The following is a 22642-nucleotide window of genomic DNA, read 5'->3' as shown; positions in this document are numbered from 1 at the left end:
CTCAAAGCTAAACATTGTCGGGAGATAGCCGGAAAATAAAATTTGTCAAAAAGTTCTAATTTGGTCAGTAGTTTCATAAGGTTAACTAAATATGGTGAAATCAGCCTCTAAACTGGAGCACAAAAAGCTTAATACCAATAACAATTTGCAGTACACTCTAAGGAACATTAATAACTTAATGCACTAAGTCTTTAAACAGTTAGTCTTAGTGTCAGCTCTTCATTGATTTACCACGTTTCATTTGATTTCACTTTATAACCTTAACCGTACTTGCTCCATTAAAATTCAATTACTGGAAAGCCTGACGGCGGCTATTTAAAAAAACCACTTAAAAAGGTAACGTTTTGAAATCTTCAATTCTCTATTAAGAAACGGTAGTATATTAATACAAAAAGTAGCCCAAAAAGTTGTGGGAAGGCATCAAGACAATAGATAAAATCAGAGGAATCATACTTTACGCAAAACTTAACTGCATCAAATTTAAAGCAAAAAAATTAAACTGATTGTAACGCAAACAACGTTGAAGCAAATTGTCGTTCGTCCACAGCAACCACTGGCGCAAAAGCAAGAGAACAAATCACGCCATAGCATTTGACACAATCAAGGAATAGCATTGAAACCATTCAAAGAGTAGCATTGGAATTGTAACCAATCAAGGCAAACCATTGGAGCCAATCAAAGAGTGGCATTGGAACCATTCATGGAATAACATTGGAAATATTCACGGAATAGCATTGGAAACATTCAAGAGGTAGCATTGGAACGAAATAAGTTACAGCATTGGAATAGATCAAGGAGTAGCACTGAAACCATTGAAAGGGTAGAATTGGAACAATTCAAGGAATAGCATTGGAACGATTCAAGGATTAGAATCGGAACCAATGATGAACTGCACTGGATCCAGTCGAGGAATAGCAGTGGAGCAAATCAAATAACAACATAGGAACCAATCCAGGAAAAACAGTCAAGAAATGACATTAGAACCAATCAAAGGGTAGCATTGGAACAATTCAAGGAATAGGATTGGAACCTTTGCAGTAGGAGAACTGGAACCTATCAAGGAAAACAATGCAACCAATCAAGGAACAGCATTGGAACATTTCTAGGAATCGCTTTGAAGGAAAGTTTAGCAATGGAACCATTCAAGTTGCAGCATTGGAACTACAAAAGGAACAGCATTGTATCCGATCGACGATTATTATTGGAAGCCACCAAACAGTACCCGTTGAAACCAGTCACGGAATGGTATTGGACACATTCAAAGAATAGCATTGTAACTAGTCACGCAAGAGCATCGCAAATAATCTAGGAACAGCATTGGAACCAATCAAGTAACAGCATTGGAACCAGTCAAGGAAAGAGTTGAAACCATTCAAGGAAGACATTGGAACAAATCAAAAAAGAGTATTGGAACAAATACGGGAATAGTATTGCAACCATTAAAGGACTAGTATTGGAATCAGTCAAAGAATAGCCTTGTAACTATTCAAGCAATAGCATTGCAAAAAATCCAGTAACAGCACTGGAACCAGTCGAACAGCATTGAAACCAATCAGCTTGAATAGAAAAAGCTTTGGAACCATACAAGGAAAACATTGCAACCAATCAAGGCACAGCATTGGAACATTTCAGGAAACGCTTTGGAACAAAGTTTAGCAATGGGACCACAAAAGGATCGGCATTGGATCTAATCGACGAATAGTATTGGAAGCCACCAAACAGTACACATTGAAATCGGTCAAGGAATGGTATTGGAAACATTCAAGGAGTAGCAGTCGAACAAACTAAGGAACATCATTGGAACCAATCCACGAAAAACTGGAACAAGTCTAGTAATGGCATTGAAACCAATCAAAGAGTGGCATTGGAACGATTAAAGGAGTACAATTAGAACCGATGAAGGAACAGCACTGGATCCATTCGAGGAACAGCAGTGGAACAAAACAAGGAACATCATTGGAAACAATCCACGAAAAACTGGAACAAGTCTAGTAATGGCATTGAAACCAATCAAAGAGTGGCATTGGAACGATTGAAGAAGTACAATTGGAACCGATGAAGGAACAGCACTGGATCCATTCGAGGAACAGCAGTGGAACAAAACAAGGATCAGCATTGGAACCAATCCAGGAAAAACATTGCAACCAATCAAGAAATGACATTAGAACCAATCAAAGTAGCATTGGAACAATTCAAGGAACAGGATTGAAATCATTTAAGTAGCAGCGCTGGAACCAATCAAGGAAAAAATTGCAACCAATCAAGGAACAGCATTGGAACAATTCTAGGAATCACTTTGGTATAAAGTTTAGCAATGGTACCAATCAAGCAAAGCATTGGAACCACAAAAGGAATAGCATTGGATCCAATCGAGGAATGGTATTGGCACCCACCAAACAGTACACGTTGAAACCAGTCAAGGAACGGTATTCAAAACATTCAAGGAATAGCATTGTAACTATCAGGCAATAGCATAATAAACTAGAAACAGCATTGAAACCAATCAAGGAACAGCATTGGAACCAGTCTGGTAATAGCTTTGGAAACGTTCAAGGAAAAGAATTCGCACCATTCAGGGGACATTGGAACCAATCAAAAAAGTATTGGAACAGATGTAGGAATAGTATTGGAACCATTAAAGGAATAGTATTGGAATCATTCAACTAATAGCATTGTAACTATTCAAGCAATAGCATTGCAAATAATCCAAGAACAGCATTGGAACCAATCAGGGAACTGCATTGAAATCAATATAAGAATAGCATTGGAACCATTCAAGGAATAGCATTGGAACCATTCAAGGAATAGTATTGGAATCATTCGATGAGTAGCATTGTAAATATTCAAGCTATAGCATTGCAAATAATCCAAGAACAGCATTGGAACCCATCAGGGAACTGCATTGAAATCAATATAGGAATAGCATTGGAACCATTCAAGGAATAGCATTGGAACCATTCAAGGAACATCATAGAAACCAATATAGGAATAGCATTGGAACCACTCAAGGAATAGTATTTTAACTATTTAAGCAATAGCAGGGGAAAAATCAAGGAACAGCATTGGAACAAGTCTAGGAATAGCTTTGGAACCGTTCAAGGAAAAAAATTGGAATCATTCAAGGAAAACATTGGAACCAGTCAAAAACCAGTATTGGAACAAATGTCGGAATAGTATTGGATCCATTCAATGAATAGGAACTCAAGGAGTAGTATTGGAATCACTCAATGAATAGCATTGTAACCATTCAAGCAATAGCATTTCAAAAAACCCAGCAACGGCATTGGAACCAATCAAGGAACAGCATTGATACCAATCTAGGAATAGCATTGGAAACGATCAAGGAATAGCATTGGAACCATACAAGGAAAACAATGCAACCAATCAAAGAACATAACGAACAAATCTAGGAAGTGTTGGAAACAATCAAAGAGTAGCATTGGAACGATTAAAGGAGTACAATTGGAACCAATGAAGGAACAGCACTGGATCCATTCGAGGAACAGCAGTGGAACAAAAAGAAGGAACAGCATTGGAACAAATCCAGGAAAAACATTGCAACCAGTCAAGTAATGACATTAGAACCAATCAAAGCAGCATTGCAACTATTCAAGGAACAGGATTGGAATCATTTAAGTAGTATCACTGGAACCAATCAATGAAAAAATTGCAACCAATCAAGGAACAGCATTGGAACAATTCTAGGAATCACTTTGGTATAAAGTTTAGCAATGGTACCAATCAAGCAGAAGCATTGGAACCACAAAAGGAATAGCATTGGATCCAATCGAGGAATGGTATTGGCACCCACCAAACAGTACACGTTGAAACCAGTCAAGGAATGGTATTCGAAACATTCAAGGAATAGCATTGTAACTATCAGGCAATAGCATAATAAACTAGAAACAGCATTGAAACCAATCAAGGAACAGCATTGGAACCAGTCTGGTAATAGCTTTGGAAACGTTCAAGGAAAAGAATTCGCACCATTCAGGGGACATTGGAACCAATCAAAAAAGTATTGGAACAGATGTAGGAATAGTATTGGAACCATTAAAGGAATAGTATTGGAATCATTCAACTAATAGCATTGTAACTATTCAAGCAATAGCATTGCAAATAATCCAAGAACAGCATTGGAACCAATCAGGGAACTGCATTGAAATCAATATAAGAATAGCATTGGAACCATTCAAGGAATAGCATTGGAACCATTCAAGGAATAGTATTGGAATCATTCGATGAGTAGCATTGTAAATATTCAAGCTATAGCATTGCAAATAATCCAAGAACAGCATTGGAACCCATCAGGGAACTGCATTGAAATCAATATAGGAATAGCATTGGAACCATTCAAGGAATAGCATTGGAACCATTCAAGGAACATCATAGAAACCAATATAGGAATAGCATTGGAACCACTCAAGGAATAGTATTTTAACTATTTAAGCAATAGCAGGGGAAAAATCAAGGAACAGCATTGGAACAAGTCTAGGAATAGCTTTGGAACCGTTCAAGGAAAAAAATTGGAATCATTCAAGGAAAACATTGGAACCAGTCAAAAACCAGTATTGGAACAAATGTCGGAATAGTATTGGATCCATTCAATGAATAGGAATTCAAGGAGTAGTATTGGAATCACTCAATGAATAGCATTGTAACCATTCAAGCAATAGCATTTCAAAAAACCCAGCAACGGCATTGGAACCAATCAAGGAACAGCATTGATACCAATCTAGGAATAGCATTGGAAACGATCAAGGAATAGCATTGGAACCATACAAGGAAAACAATGCAACCAATCAAAGAACATAACTGGAACAAATCTAGGAAGTGTTGGAAACAATCAAAGAGTAGCATTGGAACGATTAAAGGAGTACAATTGGAACCAATGAAGGAACAGCACTGGATCCATTCGAGGAACAGCAGTGGAACAAAACAAGGAACAGCATTGGAACAAATCCAGGAAAAACATTGCAACCAGTCAAGTAATGACATTAGAACCAATCAAAGTAGCATTGCAACTATTCAAGGAACAGGATTGGAATCATTTAAGTAGTATCACTGGAACCAATCAATGAAAAAATTGCAACCAATCAAGGAACAGCATTGGAACAATTCTAGGAATCACTTTGGTATAAAGTTTAGCAATGGTACCAATCAAGCAGAAGCATTGGAACCACAAAAGGAATAGCATTGGATCCAATCGAGGAATGGTATTGGCACCCACCAAACAGTACACGTTGAAACCAGTCAAGGAATGGTATTCGAAACATTCAAGGAATAGCATTGTAACTATCAGGCAATAGAATCGGAAATAATCTAGAAACAGCATTGGAACCAATCAAGGAACAGCATTGGAACCAGTCTGGGAATAGCTTTGGAAACGTTCAAGCAAAAGAATTGGTACCATTCAAGGGACATTGGAACCAATCAAAAAAGTATTGGAACAGATGTAGGAATAGTATTGGAACTATTAAAGGACTAGTATTGGAATCATTCAATCATTAGCATTGTAACTACTCAAGCAATAGCATTGCAAATAATCCAAGAACAGCATTGGAACCAATCAGGGAACTGCATTGAAATCAATATAGGAATAGAATTGGAACCATTCAAGGAATAGCATTGGAACCAGTCAAGGAGTAGTATTGGAATCATTCGATGAATAGCATTGTAACTATTGAAGCAATAGCATTGCAAAAAATCCAGGAACAATCAAGGAACAGCATTGAAACCAATATAGGAATAGCATTGGAACCATTTAAGGAACAGGATTGGAATCAATCAAGTAGTAACATGGAACCAACCAATCAAGGAAAACATTGTAACCAATCATGGTACAGCATTGGCACAAATCTGGGAATAGTATTGGAACCATTCAGTGAATATTAATAAAACCATTGCAGGAGTACCATTGAAGAAATAACGAACAGAATTGAAGCCAAACTATGAATCGCATTGGAACCGTTCAAGGAGTGGAATTGGAACCACAAAAGGGGTAGCATTTTATCCACCCCAGGAAGAGTATTGGAGCCCATGAAAGAGCAGCATCGAAACACTTCGAGGAATGATATTGCAACCATTGAAGGAATAGCTTTGGAACCAATCAAGGAACAGCATTGGAACCAATTTAGGAATAGCATTGGAACCATTCAAGGAATAGTATTGTAACTATTTAAGCAATAGCAGGGGGAAAATCAAGTGACAGCAATGGAACAAGTCTAGGAATAGCTTTGGAACCGTTCAAGGAAAAAAAATTGGAATCATTCAAGGAAAACATAAGAACCACTAAAAAACCAGTATTGGAACAAACGTCGGAATAGTATTGGATCCATTCAATGAATAGGAATTCAATGAGTAGTATTGGAATCACTCAATGAATGGCAATGTAACCATTCAAGCAATAGCATTGCAAAAATAACCAGCAATGGCATTGGAACCAATCAAGGAACAGCATTGAAACCAATCTAGGAATAGCATTGGAAACAATCAAGGAATAGCATTGGAACCATACAAGGAAAACATTGCAACCAATCAAAGAACATAATTGGAACAAATCTAGGAAGTGTTGGAAACAATCAAAGAGTAGCATTGGAACATTACAAGAAAAACTTTTCAACCGATCAAGGATCAGCATTGACACAAATCTAAGAATAGTATTGGAACCAATCAAAGAGTCGCATTGGAACCATTTAAGGAAGCGAAATGGAACAATTCGAGGAGTAGAATTGGAACCAATCAAGGAACAGCACTGGATCCAATCGAGGAATAGCAGTCGAACAAACAAAGCAACAGCATTGAAACCAATCCGCGAAACACACTGGAACAAGTCTAGTAATGGCATTGGAACCAGTCAAAGAGTAGCATTGGAACCATTCAAGGAAGAGGATTGGAATCAATCAAGTAGTAGCATGGAACCAACCAATCAAGGAAAACATTGTAACCAATCATGATACAGCATTGGCACAAATCTGGGAATAGTATTGGAACCATTCAGTGAATATTAATAAAACCATTGAAGGAGTACCATTGAAGAAATAACGAACAGAATTGAAGCCAAACTATGAATCGCATTGGAACCGTTCAAGGAGTGGAATTGGAACCACAAAAGGGGTAGCATTTTATCCACCCCAGGAAGAGTATTGGAGCCCATGAAAGAGCAGCATCGAAACACTTCGAGGAATGATATTGCAACCATTGAAGGAATAGCTTTGGAACCAATCAAGGAACAGCATTGGAACCAATTTAGGAATAGCATTGAAACCATTCAAGGAATAGTATTGTAACTATTTAAGCAATAGCAGGGGGAAAATCAAGGAACAGCATTGGAATTGGAACAAGTCCAGGAATAGCTTTGGAACCGTTCAAGGAAAAAAAATTGGAATCATTCAAGGAAAACATTGGAACCAATAAAAAACCAGTATTGGAACAAACGTCGGAATAGTATTGGATCCATTCAATGAATAGGAATTCAATGAGTAGTATTGGAATCACACAATGAATGGCATTGTAACCATTCAAGCAAAAGCATTGCAAAAATAACCAGCAATGGCATTGGAACCAATCAAGGAACAGCATTGAAACCAATCTAGGAATAGCATTGGAAACAATCAAGGAATAGCATTGGAACCATACAAGGAAAACATTGCAACCAATCAAAGAACATAATTGGAACAAATCTAGGAGGTGTTGGAAACAATCAAAGAGTAGCATTGGAACATTACAAGAAAAACTTTGCAACCGATCAAGGATCAGCATTGACACAAATCTAAGAATAGTATTGGAACCAATCAAAGAGTCGCATTGGAACCATTTAAGGAAGCAAAATGGAACAATTCGAGGAGTAGAATTGAACCAATCAAGGAACAGCACTGGATCCAATCGAGGAATAGCAGTCGAACAAACAAAGCAACAGCATTGAAACCAATCCGCGAAACACACTGGAACAAGTCTAGTAATGGCATTGGAACCAATCAAAGAGTAGCATTGGAACCATTCAAGGAACAGGATAGGAATCAATCAAGTAGTAGCATGGAACCCACCAATCAAGCAAAACATTGCAACCAATCAAGGTACAGCATTGGCACAAATCTGGGAACAGTAATGGAACCATTCAATGAATAGCAATAAAACCATTTAAGGAGTACCATTGAAGAAATAACGAACAGAATTGAAGCCAAACTATGAACCGCATTGGAACCGTTCAAGGAGTGGAATTGGAACCACAAAAGGGGTAGCATTTCATCCACTCCAGGAATAGTACTGGAACCCATGAAAGAGCAGCATCGAAACACTTCGAGGAATGATATTGCAACCATTGAAGGAATAGCGTTGGAACCAATCAAGGAACAGAATTGGAACCAATTAAGGAATAGCATTGGAACCATTCAAGGAAGACCATTGAAACCATTCAAGGCACAGCATTGGCACAAATCTAGGAAAATTATTGGAACCATTCAATGAATAGCAATAAAACCTTTCAAGGAATAGCATTGGAATGAAATAACGAACAGAATTGAAGCCAAACGAGGAATCGCATTGGAACCGTTCAAGGAGTGGAATTGGAACCACAAAAGGGGTAGCATTTCATCCACTCCAGGAATAGTATTGGAACCCATGAAAGAGCAGCATCGAAACACTTCGAGGAATGATATTGCAACCATTGAAGGAATAGCTTTGGAACCAATCAAGGAACAGCATTGGAACCAATTTAGGAATAGCATTGGAACCATTCAAGGAATAGTATTGTAACTATTTAAGCAATAGCAGGAGGAAAATCAAGGAACAGCATTGGAACAAGTCTAGGAATAGCTTTGAAACCGTTCAAGGAAAAAAAATTGGAATCATTCAAGGAAAACATTGGAACCAATCAAAAACCAGTATTGGAACAAATGTCGGAATAGTATTGGATCCATTCAATGAATAGGAATTCAAGGAGTACTATTGGAATCACTCAATGAATGCCATTGTAACCATTCAAGCAATAGCATTGCAAAAAAAACAGCAACGGCATTGGAACCAATCAAGGAACAGCATTAAAACCAATCTAGGAATAGCATTGGAAACAATCAAGGAATAGCATTGGAACCATACAAGGAAAACATTGCAACCAATCAAAGAACATAATTGGAACAAATCTAGGAAGTGTTGGAAACAATCAAAGAGTAGCATTGGAATATTACAAGAAAAACTTTGCAACCGATCAAAGATCAGCATTGACACAAATCTAAGAATAGTATTGGAACCAATCATAGAGTCACATTGGAACCATTTAAGGAAGCGAATTGGAACAATTCGAGGAGTAGAAATGGAACCAATCAAGGTACAGCATTGGCACAAATCTGGGAATAGTATTGGAACCACTCAATGAATAGCAATAAAACCATTTAAGGAGTACCATTGAAGAAATAACGAACAGAATTGAAGCCAAACTATGAACCGCATTGGAACCGTTCAAGGAGTGGAATTGGAACCACACAAGGGGTAGCATTTCATCCAGTCCAGGAAAAATATTGGAACCCATCAAAGAGCAGCATCGAAACAATTCGAGGAATGATATTGCAACCATTGAAGGAATAGCGTTGGAACCAATCAAGGAACAGCATTGGAACCAATCTAGGAGTAGCATTCGAACCATTCAAGGAAGAGCATTGAAACCATTCAAGGAATGTCATTGGAACAAATCAAGGAACAGCATTTAAACCAATCCTCGAAAAACATTCGGACCATACAAGGACTCGCATCAATCAAAGAGGCATTGGAACCAATCAAATGGTTCAAAATCAAATTGGAACCAATCAAGAGGCATTGAATCAATCAAACTGGAAGCAATTAAATGGCATTGGAATCAATCTAGTAGTAGCGTTGGAACCATTCAAGAAATATTTTTGGAATCATGAGGAAAGGTATCGGAATCAATCAACGAAAACATTGCAACCAATCAAGGAACAGCATTGGAACAAATCTAGGAGTAGCATTGGAACCATTCAATAAATAGCAATGGAACCATTCAAGTAGCAGCATCGGAATTAATTAAGGAACAGCATTGGAACCAATTTAGGAAGGATTGGAACCATTCAAGGAATAGCATTGCGACCAATAATGGAATAGTATTGGAATCAGTCAAGGAAAGGTATTGAAACCATTCCAGGAATAAAAATGGAACCATTCAAAGAATGACATTGGAACTAATTAGGAATAAAGCAGACTTCCCAAAATTGAACTAATTTAAAGAGTACAAGGGGTTGCTGGTTGAACGTGACATGCTCAAGGAACAAAATAGGGAGCAAGTTTCCAAACAAAGCAGAGTTAAGCTATAAGCGTCAGATACAAAAAGTAATAATTCGGGGTAACATGCTGAGAGACCGACCGTTGCAACAAAAAAAGAGGACCTATATTCAATGAAGACAGAAGCAACTCTGCTAAATGCGTATGCAAAGGCGAGATAAAAGTTCAAATAAAATCGAGGTGATCTGAGGGAACCAATATGAACAATGTAGGGAAGAGGGGTGAAAACTGACGAATTTAGGTCAGGTATTTTTGACGCTAAGTCACCACTTGAAAATTATTTTTTTAGAAGAATTTGAACACCTTTCAAGGTTTTGATCCTGTCGAGGAATTGTAATAAAATAATTCGATTCGCGCCAACATTTAAAAGTGGGACAAAAAATTGCTCATGAAAAACGTCATTGACATCATTCTGATGTCTCAACTATCAAATACATTCCAACACTTAAAATAAATATACTATTCAACATAACTCTCTCAAATCCCCGCAATACTTGGAGGACAAAACCATTGTGCCCTAGAGCGGGTTCATCCAACTACGAAATGAGAAAATTCGTCAAAACAAACTTTTTCTTATAAGGCCGACAAATCACACGTCAAAAATAGTTCTTTCTACTGATGCTTCAGTTGAGTCGCGATTCACTCGACCTCTCAATGTTCGCATTTCGCCCCCCAAAAAGGAGGATAGAGTCCCGATTGTTATTCTTTCAGCACAAAAGCAAATAAAAACGTGGAATTAAATTTTGTCTTTGCTTCAGATCGTTTTTTCAATAAATGAACCCACCATGCTTATCTAATTTCTCAATATTTTTCTTAATATTATTTATCTATCATAATTTCTCACTGAGCTTTCGGTCGAATTTCAAATCTCTTCTCAGCTGGTTGGGTCTTCAAAAATTCATTTACTGGAAAATTCAGAAATTATCCGCTCAAAGACAGCCGTAACATTCTTTAGTTTTTAAAGGTAACAATTATTGCATTTCTCCTCAGTGTAGTTGCATATATTAAAAAATGTTGTCAACAAATATTAAAATTAACTACATCTAATCACTTGTTTAACTAAAGGCCGATAGATTTCATCTATCATAAATTACAAAATACAGATTTTGGGTGGACTTAAATGGATTTAAGTCCACCCAAAATCTTTACCAACAAGAGTATAGAACTGTTCATTATACGGCTGAAAGAATTCAGTCAGCTTATATATTGTGCTATTATAGAATCTGAGATGTTTTGTTCCTTTTGTTGATCCCAAACATTTCAAATCATTATTCGACAAAACTGGGCAAAAGAAACCTTTGGTTGAGCTAAATTGAAATTTATCGAGGTTGAAAAAGGAAGACAATTGGAGAAATTTCTCGAGAGGTTTCATTTCGTAAAAAGGATTTTCACGAACTAATTTGTCACCGTCAACGATATGAATTTGAGATTTAGGAAACCATTGCAGCCAATGAGTTAAGTACTTCACGTATAAACTTGGTTGTAAAACTTTGGCTGTTTTGTCGACCGTAGTATTGTCGTAAGTGAATAATTTTTCTTCCAAGGTCGGCGTCGTTCCTCCAGAATTGTGGAACAACTGTGTTTGGTCCGATAAAACCCTTTTCACCGGATTTCGTGCTAGTAGAATTAATTTTATTGATGAGTTGTAAGCTTGTACCCTTTCAGGAGTATTGTAATCAATGAAGTAGTAGGGCGACTTTTCTATAAGTACTTTGGCATCTTGAGATTCTATTTTTTTCGCATACCACTTGAGACCTCTGGAATAGTTTTCTTCTCGGTCGAAAAAATGAACTTCATTTGGAGCAATGGCTACTTCTGGGTGAATTTTGAGGAAATTTATAAGGGCTCTAGTTCCTGCTTTTTTGGCTCCAATAATTATTGTATTCGGTAAACAGCAGCCTCTGAACTCGGCAGCTTTCCAAAATGAATTTGACTTTTCTATTCGATTATTCATTTTTGATGTTACTGCATCATCACTTTTATTATAATGCTCGTGTGAAAGATTTGTATAGATTGGACTCCTGGAAATGCTCGTGTCAAATCTTGGATTCAATGAAGACTGTACTTTAGCTGTTGATTCTGGGTAAGGCATGATATAACTTGTAGAGAGACAATAATTGCTATTCTCGATGTACTGATAAGCGAAAACAAATGAGCACACAAAAACTGTCAAGAGGAAGCAAAGCATATGCTTTACTGGAATTTGTGGCGCTTGTGTACTCATTACAGTTTTTTAGCGAATTGTTTCTCATGCTATTTTGAAGGTGAGACAAAACCTGTGGAAGCAACACATTGAACATCTGCAAAATCAAATCTTCCCAGAGCAAAAACAACAGATATTTACCAATTAATACTATACTATAATGGGGTGGGGGAAGAATTTCGAGAGCGGATACACTGCGACAGAACCAAATTGCCTACCTTGTTGGTAGAGTCGATATCTATGAGTATTAACCCTCTATCTTCAGCACCATAAGACGGTTGAGCAAATTGCCGATTTAGATTGAAACCTGGTAAAAGTGTTTGAAATTCTTTTTGTCCTCGAAATCCTCCACATCACCCCCAATCAGAAAAAAAACATTTTCGAGATCAGCAGTGTAAAGGATTTCTTGCGGGTAATCTTTACCTTGAATACTGTCAATCAGATCCCGCTGGAAAGTCTGACCAAATTTTATCATAATTTTATGGTCCACCTAAATTAACGAGATTTAAGTTGATTAAAGAACAAGGTATCGAATAAATTCTTTTTTATTAACAAAACCTTCAGATGATCTATGGAACGTTTTAATGATGTTTCGTTTTAATGATTAACGTCGATTCTAAAGACAATGCAGGAAGCGGGCAAGAAAGCCATAGTTTCAGAACAGTTCAGATGTAAGAGTGGACGCGATAGTGGTTGCCTCTCCGATTGCGATTTAGCTGTAGCTGTCTTTGTTACCAGGTCTTCCATTAACAGGGGTCACGGTTTAAAGGATCTATTCTGTTTCGGCCTCCCCAGCTTAGTGAGCATAAATCTTTTATCACTCCCAAGCACACATGCTATCTTCTTATATAGCCTAATTGTTGTGATAAACTTATTAAATAGATTTGTTATGGCAAAATCCTTGTACTGGGGACCTCCAATGGGAGGGTTTTAGAGGCAAGGTTCGGGTATGGTTCGTTAGAGTCAAGGTCCGACTCATCACATCAGGTCGTATCATTCTAACAGATTTCTTTTTTAGAACAATTTCGTGTTTTTGAATGTTAGCAGGCTCCGTGAATGGGATGTTTTGATGCCAACCATCTTCCTTCATCACATCAGGTCGTAGCATTCTAATTGATTTCATTTTTAGAGCATTTTTTTGTGTTTTGAATGTTAGCAGGCTCTGTGAATGGGACGTTTTGATGCCTACCCTCTTCCCTCCAGCTGCTCGGACTTGGTCTTGGGTACTTCTCGTACCAAATATATAGACGAGGGTCAAGTAAAGGGTTGTGTTCACTCCTATCGAGGTGCTAAACTGCTAGATCTCTGTGATGTTATCAATAAATACCCAGACCAGAAGCTGAACACTGTTGTAGTAATTGCCGGCTTCAATGATCACCGTAGTAGTATTGAAACTTTCATAGAGCATTGGAAATTCCTCATTCAGCTGATTATTGTTAAATTTAGCCCAAATAATTTGATTGTTCCCAAAGTTATACCCACCAGCTGTAATCGCCTCATAAATAAGAAAATCAGTGCCCTTAACTACGCTTTGTATAATTATATTGATTCTTGTGCCCTAAAGTTGTTTATAGTTTCACCCTCATTTAGAAATGTTCTTGAACCTAACCTGTTCTGTAAAGACACCGTGCACTTCTCCTTTCATGGAAACCATGTTTTCACTATTATTCTGTTTAACATCATTCAATACTTTAAATATCGTTGCTGTTATTACTCTCCTGTAATTAACTTAATCTAGTCCCCCTCAGTGCAGCCGTCCCAACTCCTAGCCCCGCAGCTTGATGGCTGATCAAACCCATTGTCCACTCTGCAAGGGTCCCCTACGTAGGGGAGGCGTCTGGTGTCATACATGTTATAAATATTTGCACGTGAAATGCAGTGGTCTAGCCGCAGCGAAAGATTGGACCGAAAACTTCAGCTGCAAAAACTGCACTGAGATCACCGCAGCCACCGAAACAGCAATCGCAACGCCGGCACCACACAACGCTTTGACCCTTCCCGACACTGCACTCATAGATCCTGCAACATCGCACGCCCCCGAACGTTCCGTCGCAGCAGCATCGAATAATTTTTGGGACCACTTCCAGCCTCATCACGCGGTAAGAGTGCGCGAAATATACCGCGAGGTCGTCACTTGGAAGCCCTCGTTCTTCACGCTCGGTAAGAACAAGACAGGGGAACAGTTCGCCGAAGCCCTTCACAGTGTCCTCTCCCCGATTGCCGTAAACACGGATAGATCCGATATATCTCTGACCCTCTGTATGATACTTCCGCACCTAACCCTCAGTCGAACAAAGAACACGGACGATGGATCGAACAATAAGACCATCAAGCGTAGACTGCAAGCATGGTACAGCTGCAACTTCTCAGAACTGTTCTGTGAAGCGAAGGCAATCCAAATGAGAATGAATTCAAGGAACAAACAGCAGCACTCTGACCTCAAGATGTTCAATGATTCCATGTCTCGTGGTAAGATCAGTAATGCTATTCGCGTTCTTTCGGATGAGCACAAAGGCAGCGTGCTCGCACCTACCGATCTCGTAGACGGTAGACCGGTCCTCGAGATTTTACGCGACAAACATCCTGAAGGTCAACCCTTGGAGCCCAACTGCATTCAGAGCGAACATCCACGCACGCTTCCTTACCACCCTGCTGTCTTCGACAAAATCAGTGCCAGGCTCGTCCGAAAGCATGCAATGAAGACTCATGGCAGTGCCGGGCCTTCAGGTCTCGATGCCGATGACTGGCGTAGACTACTTTCTGCTTTCGGGCAAACCTCTACGAACCTGTGCAAGCTTGTTGCCAAGTTTGCTAAGAGGCTGGCCACGTCCATAATACCACCGGATGATTTGATTACATACAATGGTTGTCGACTAGTGGCTCTGGATAAATGTCCAGGTGTGAGACCTATTGGTATTGGTGAAGTAATGCGTCGCATCACCGGACGCATAATCGTCGACTGCATCAGGCAAGATCTAACATCCCTCGTTGGAAACATGCAACTGTGCCTGGGCCAAAAATGTGGCATAGAACATGCCATACATTCGCTTCGCCACAGTTTTGATGATCCCGAAAACGAAGCAATTCTTCTAATTGATGCCAAAAACGCTTTTAACGTGCTCAATAGACGAACAGCATTAGAGAACGTGAAAGCCTTATGCCCATATTTGCATGTTGCCTTACAGAATTCCTATAGCCACCCGTCTCATCTCTACATCGGTAAGTCGACCATACTGTCTCAGGAAGGTACGACACAAGGTGATCCCCTTGCGATGGCAATGTATGGAATCGCAATCCTACCCCTAATAACAAGACTTCATAATGACTCTTTGACACAAAAATGGTATGCTGATGATGGTAGCGTCGTCGGTAAGTTAGAAGATATCAGGGCACTCTTCGACAAGCTCACTGAGCTCGGTCGCAAGTATGGATATCTTGTCAATCCTCCGAAGTGTCAGTTGATAATTAAGCCAGGAGGCGAGCGCCAAGCGTCAACTGTGTTTGCAGGCACAAATATGGAAATCACGCAGGGCGCTCGAGTCCTGGGATCAGTTATCGGAAGCTCTGAGGCCAGTAAAAATTTCCTGAAAGATGCAGAAACTAAATACACAAAAAGTTTAGACAGACTTGGTCAATTTGCTCTCACCTCTCCCCAGAATGCCTATGCATGTTTGACGAAGGGGGTTCAAGAGAAGTTGAGCTTCCTCTCGCGTACTACACCTTCCATGGACGGGGTTCTGGACAAGGTGGAGGAGCGGCTTGGCCGAGTCATACCAAAAATCGTCGGCAAAGAAGTAATCCAAGAGGAAAGAGAACTTTTTTCTCTCCCTCTCAGAATGGGTGGGCTTAACATCGCCCTCCCACAAGATCTTCACAAAAATCTTGAGCAATCAGTTGAACTCTCAAGACCATTGGCGTCATTCAATAATATTCAACAATGTGAAGTAGAACAAACCAAGATCAGTCTCAGACAGAAAGCAGACAATCAACGTGAACTCATCTCGAAAAAATCCAAAATCAAAAACAATCTACCAGAAATGAAGTATACCATCCAGCTGGCCTCGGAGAAAGGAGCATCAAGCTGGCTTAACGCGCTTCCGTTGTCAGAACATGGTTTTGACCTCACGAAGACTGATTTCCGTGATGGAATAGCACTTCGCTACACCTGGGAAGCGAAGACACGCCAGCCATATGCTCATGCGGGAAAGAATTCAGCCTCACCCATGCCCTCCATTGCGCCAAAGGCGGATATACGCACCTACGACACAACGAAATTAGAGATGTGTTTGCAAACCTGATGGATGACTTTTGCCACGATGTACAGATAGAGCCAAAACTTCAGTCGCTCGATGGAGAAATTTTCTCGAGTAATTCCACCACCACTGATGATGACGCTCGACTGGACATCAAGGCAAACGGTCTGTGGGGCTCCCGCTTTAATCGCACTTTCTCCGATGTGAAGATTTTCAACCCTCATGCGAAGAGCTGCCCTAAGACCATAAAAGATGCATACAAATATCACGAGAGCATCAAGCGAAATAAGTACGAAGAGCGAATCCGCGAAACCGAACACAGCAGCTTCAATGCACTGGTTTTTGCTTGTTCGGGTGGTCCAGGTCCATCAGCATCGCGCGTTATGTGTTGCGGCTGCTCAAGAATCTCAGCGGAACCGATATATCACAGCCTGGTTCTCGAGTTTTACGCCGGCCTGGTTCTTCACTGGGTTCGATTGACTAACGATCTCGCTGAAATAATTAGTCGCTCGGCCGTATTAAAGGACTGTAACTTTAATTTTTTGTGATTGAAGTTAAGAAAATCCTTGGTGATAATCTATATCCAATCTCGTGCTGAAGTTTGTAAGGCTTCAGCCCAAAGCTAGTACTGTTGCTAACTTCTTGTTAAGAAAGCTCAACTAACTTATAACGCTCGAGATCTTAAGATCTAGCAAAACTTAGCGCAAAAGACTAAAGTTGATGAAGAATCAAATTATAGTCAATCTGAGAGCCAACTGCTCCTTGTAACAGTTTCTAATGGTTCTAAATACAATATGGTTTCACTATGCAAACAATTGGGTTAAAGTAAATAATCCGCTAAATATCATTTATAACATCATTGTCACTGATCTCTGATTGGTTAATCGAATAAAGTGATTTAAGTCAATGTTTACATAGTAAATGTCAAATTACCGCACTATTTGCTTTTGTTGACATAAGCACTGATGGTACATACGTAACTCTAAATGCCTCAAATGTATGACAAATGACCTTTAATAAACACTTAAGGGATCATAGAATTAACAATTTAGCAAAATTAACAATAAATGACAAAATATCCAAAAATGCACTTTTTTGCACCATATAAGTGCTAATAGCATCACTTGTAGGTATGATGCAAGGATGTTCGTTGGGTCCATGGATAGCTTAGGGGTTACCCTAACCGTGTGCTAAAACCTTGGGTTGCTCAGGTTTTCCCTTCCCAAAATCGGGGGGGGGTGGACAAATTTTCGGTCCCAACTTGTAAAAATTTTCAGTTTTGACCTTTTTTGAGTTTTGGCAAAATTTCAAGTTTCTGAGTTTTGATTTCATTTCTGTTGGTCTGATGGCTCATGCTTCTGTTCACTAGTGGCGCCAACATCGCCGGCCCTGTTTTCGATCTCGGAAACACCATCGTAGAAGACTGGCGCCAATTTCACCACCGGCCTGTTGAATTCGCCATGTGCCATCTTGACTCTCGCTGATCGTACGACTCCATCGTTGCCTTTGAAGACTTGGATGACTCGTCCCATCTTGTACTCACATCGTTTCACTGACTCGTCTACCATCCAACCAAGTTCTCCTTCTTTCAGGTTTCTCACATGTTCCTTTGACCACTTTGACCTCTGATTCCATTGTGGAAGATATTCACGAGTCCATCTCTTCCAGATCATGTCCGCATATGCTTGAGCCGTTTTGAATGATTTTCTGAGATCATGGTAGCGTTCACTGGATGGCATAAATGGTGCACTTGCGTTTTCTCGTCCTAGCAGGAAGTGATTGGGTGTAAGAGCTGTCAAATCCTCTGGATCGTCACTTACTGCTGTCAGGGGTCTTGCGTTGAGAGTTTGCTCTACAAGACACATTGTTGTGCTGAGTACCTTGTCAGTGAGGCTTCTGTTGTCCAAGATTGCAATCATGACCTTCTTGCAACTTTGAACCAGTCTTTCCCAGATTCCACCAAAGTGAGGAGCTCCGGGAGGGTTGAATTTCCAAACAATCTTTTTCTGTGCTAAGTCACTTTCAATCTTAGCTTTGTCCCATTCGTCCATGAATGCTTTGAGTTCCTTGGCTGCTCCAACGAAGTTCGTGCCGTTGTCGCTGATGATGGTACTTGGGTAGCCACGTCGTGCGATGAATCTTGTCACTGCCGCTAGACATGACTCGGTGTCCAATGACTGTGCAACTTCGATGTGTACTGCTCTGGTTGTCAGACAAGTGAAGAGGCAGCACCATCTCTTCAATGTACGTCGTAGGAACTTCACTTCTATGGGTCCGAAGTAGTCAACTCCGGTATGGGTGAATGGGAACACATGTTCATCAAGTCGTTCTCGTGGTAGATCCGCCATCGGTGGGTGAATGGGGTTGGCGTTCCTGTGTCTGCATTTGATACATCTCGACTTGATTTTTCTTAATGCATTTCTCAGTCCGATGATCCAGTATTCTTGTTGGAGCATGTTCCTCACATATTCTGTGCCCTCATGTAGGTTGTCTCGATGTGCTTTCTCCAACAGAAGCTGTACAACTGGATGTTTCGCGGTTAACAATATTGGGTGTTTTGCATTGTAGTCCAGGTTTGAATGCTTCAGTCGGCCTTTCACTCTAATTGTTCCATCTTCCTCTATGAAGGGTGACAATTTGGCAATGTTTAAAACTTTGGAGATTTCTTTGCTGTTTGATATAGACTTCGAAACATTCGTGAAGCTTTCGTTTTTAACAAATCGAAACAGTATTTGCTCTGCTTGATGAATCTCGTCTGCTTTGAGGGGACCCTTCTGTTTTGTCTTGAACCTCATGCAATAGGCAATAAAATTTCTAATTCGTTTGAAGGAACTGTATCGTCTCCAGTCAAATAGTTGCTCTAGTTTTGTTTCTGTTGCTACAGTACTCGTAACTTGCTCAGGTTCGAGTTCGTTCACTTGGCACCACGGCTTTGGCCACTTTTCTTCATCTGCCTGAAGCCATGCCGGCCCGTTTAGCCATGCGGACTCCTTGAGGCCTTCGATGGACATTCCTCGGGTTCCGATGTCGGCAGGGTTTTCAACACCTTTGACGTGTCTCCATTGATCCATCGATGAGTTTTCCAGTATTTCAGCTGCTCTGTTTGCAACGAATACTTGTTGTTTCTTGTGCGCTGCCTGTAGCCACTGTAGCACTGTTGATGAGTCGGTCCAATGATAGATTTTGCCGATTTTGACATCATGTTCATTGAGTACCTGCCTTCTGAGACGAACTCCGTAGACTGCGGCTTGAAGTTCTAATTTCGGTACCGTCATATGTCTGATGGGTGCCACACGGCATTTCCCTATTACATATGTCAGTTTTAGCGTTGCTTCATCTTGCAGATATGCCACGATGCACATCGCTTCCTCTGATGCATCTGTAAAAATGTGAAGTCTCAAATTTGAACATCCATTTTCGAAATAAAGTCGATTTATCGACATCGTCCTTATTTCTCTCAACTCAGAGCACCAATCACTGAACAGTTTTGAGTGTTCTGCTGACAACTCTTTGTCCCATGCTTGTCCCATTTCTGCCCAAATGCTTTTGAGAAGAAATCGCATTCGTATGGTGAAAGGTGAACATATTCCAAGTGGGTCGAACACTGCTGAGACAAAGGATAGGACAATTCTCTGAGTTATTTTTGCTGGAACTTCTTGCTCAGTTCCACGACAGACAATGAGACTGTCTGTGTCCACATTCCAGTTGAGTCCTAGGATTGAAGATGATTGTGGTTCTGCTTCGAAAGTTTTCACAACTTTCGTTGATCTGTCTGTCTCTGGAATGTGTGACTTGACTTCATCGTCACTTGCTATCCATTTCGTCAGCTTGAAACCACCTTTGATGAGGATGTCTCTGACTTTCTGATAAATTTCAATCGCTTCTTGAGGTGTTCTGACTGACTTGAGGAAGTCGTCCATGTAGAAGTTTCGCTGAACCACTTTGACAAGATTTTCGTCGTTGACTGCATTATCTTTCGCCACTTGGTGCAAGGCGTAATTTGCACAAGTCGGCGAGCTTTTCGCCCCAAAAACGTGTCGTGTGTACTCGTAGACTTCTATCCTCCGCTCTGGATCTTCTCTCCAGAGGAATCGTAAACATCGGCTGTCATCTTTTGGGACAGCTACTTGAAGAAACATTGCTTCTATGTCGGCTGATAAGGCTATTTGGTGTTCTCGGAAGCGAAAGATGATTCCGATCAAACTCTGCAGCAGGTCTGGCCCAGGTAGAAGTTTGTCGTTTAGGGCTACACCTTGATGCTTCGCTGCTGCGTTGCACACTCTTCTGACTTTTTCGGGTTTGTGCGGGTTTATGACAGGATGATGTGGTAAATACCATTGCAGTTTGTCTTTGGTTTCATTCAGTTCAGCTTGATCTACTTTCCGAACGTATCCAGCGTTGACATCTGTGTCAATGGTTTCTTGGTAGCGCTTCTTTAGCGCCTCGTCTTTCTGCAGGCGTCGTTCTAAGGACTTGAGTTGCCCCATTGCAGAGTAGAAGTTGTTTGGTAACTTCACTTCGTCCTCTCGCCACAGAAGTCCAACTTCGTATCTTTCACCATTGAATCGTGTTGTTTGTTCCAACGTCTTGATTGCTCGTTGTTCTTCTTTCGAATGTCCAGTGACATCGCAGTTTGAAGCATAGGACTCGATATTCCACCACTTACTCAACTGGTTTGCTAATTTGTCATCTGCAATTGATGTTGCTGTTGTGGCAAGAGTTGCTGCTTGCTTCGCTGGTAGGGGTCCATTTAAAGCCCAACCAATCTTTGATTTCACTGCCCATGGTGCAGTTTTGTCTTCTGACTTCTTGAATTCAAAAGGGTGATGAATGTCGTAGCAATCTTGTCCAAGAATCACTTGAACATCATTTAGATTGTAGCTTTGATCTGGCAAGTTCCTCAGATGTGGGTAACGGTCTTTCAATTCTTGCAACTCTACAATCTGGTCACCCAATTTCAGTTTTTCGTGTACGTAGAACTGCACTGTTGTCAATGGTCGAGACTTCTCATGCGCTGAAACAGCTATTGGCACTATTTCAGTCTTTACATCCTGTGATCCATGGATCCCTGCTACTGATAGAGATGCTTTTCTGCCTTGGAGATGGAGTTTTGACACCACTGATTTGTCCACAAACGAGATTGAGGATCCTGAATCACACATTGCTAGTACATTTAGGCTTAAGTCTCTGTTAGTCAGCTTGATTCGTACCACTGGAAGTCCTCCTTGGGTGATGTTAGTTGCTACTGCCGTTGTAGCATCTGAGACATTCCTTGTAGTCTCCTTCTTCGGTAGTTTGCTGTGCAAAAGCCTGTTGTGCCGCCTTCCACAGCTGGGTACGCTGCAGGTCCTGCTTCTGCAGTCCTTCGACATATGACCTGGTTTCAAGCAATTGAAACACAGTCGGAACTTCTGGACATGCTCTCGTCGTTCATTTACTTTCAGTGACTTAAACTTTTCACACGTCCAAATAGGATGTTGCCCGTCTTTGAAGGGACATTCGAAATTCTTGGGTTTGCTTGACTCTTCAGCGTTTGAAGCAAAGGTACTCGTCTTCGGTTTATCATGGCTTTGAAATTTGTTTCTGTCAAACGACGAGTTTGTCTGTGCTAACAAATTCTCATGAATTGTAGATTTGGAGGCAAGCCACTCTTTGAAAATAATCAGGTTACCTCTCAGTAGTCGACGATCTTGCATATACTGCAACCACTGTTCTCTCAGTTGCGGAGAAAGTTTTCTGGTTGTCGAACTTAGCACTGCTTCTGCTTCTAGGTCTGATGTGTATCCAAGTTGGGTCAAGGTGTTCACCACATTTGTAACCACATTTGCGAATTTGACAATGCTCGTAGAATCGTCATGTCGAACTGGAGGATGAGTTAGTATTTTCTTGAATTGCG

General features: G+C 40.3%; 1 protein-coding gene across 1 annotated transcript; it reads right to left on the bottom strand.

Moving 5' to 3' along the window:
- Nucleotides 1-11304: 11304 nt before the first annotated feature.
- LOC142349887 (heparan sulfate glucosamine 3-O-sulfotransferase 1-like) lies at nucleotides 11305-13062 on the bottom strand. Its single transcript, XM_075401725.1, has one exon. The coding sequence runs from the start codon at nucleotides 12512-12514 to the stop codon at nucleotides 11417-11419; it is 1098 nt and encodes a 365-aa protein (XP_075257840.1). The 5' UTR covers nucleotides 12515-13062; the 3' UTR covers nucleotides 11305-11416.
- Nucleotides 13063-22642: the final 9580 nt, after the last annotated feature.

This window comes from Convolutriloba macropyga, chromosome 11 (genome assembly GCF_964194025.1).
Source record: "Convolutriloba macropyga chromosome 11, txConMacr16.3, whole genome shotgun sequence".
NCBI classification, from domain to species: domain Eukaryota; kingdom Metazoa; phylum Xenacoelomorpha; order Acoela; family Convolutidae; genus Convolutriloba; species Convolutriloba macropyga.
This window is presented reverse-complemented; position numbering and strand designations above follow the sequence as displayed.

Excerpts from the sequence above, each read along its gene's own strand:
- LOC142349887 (XM_075401725.1), bottom strand. The coding sequence starts at position 12,514 with ATGAGTACACAAGCGCCACAAATTCCAGTAAAGCATATGCTTTGCTTC.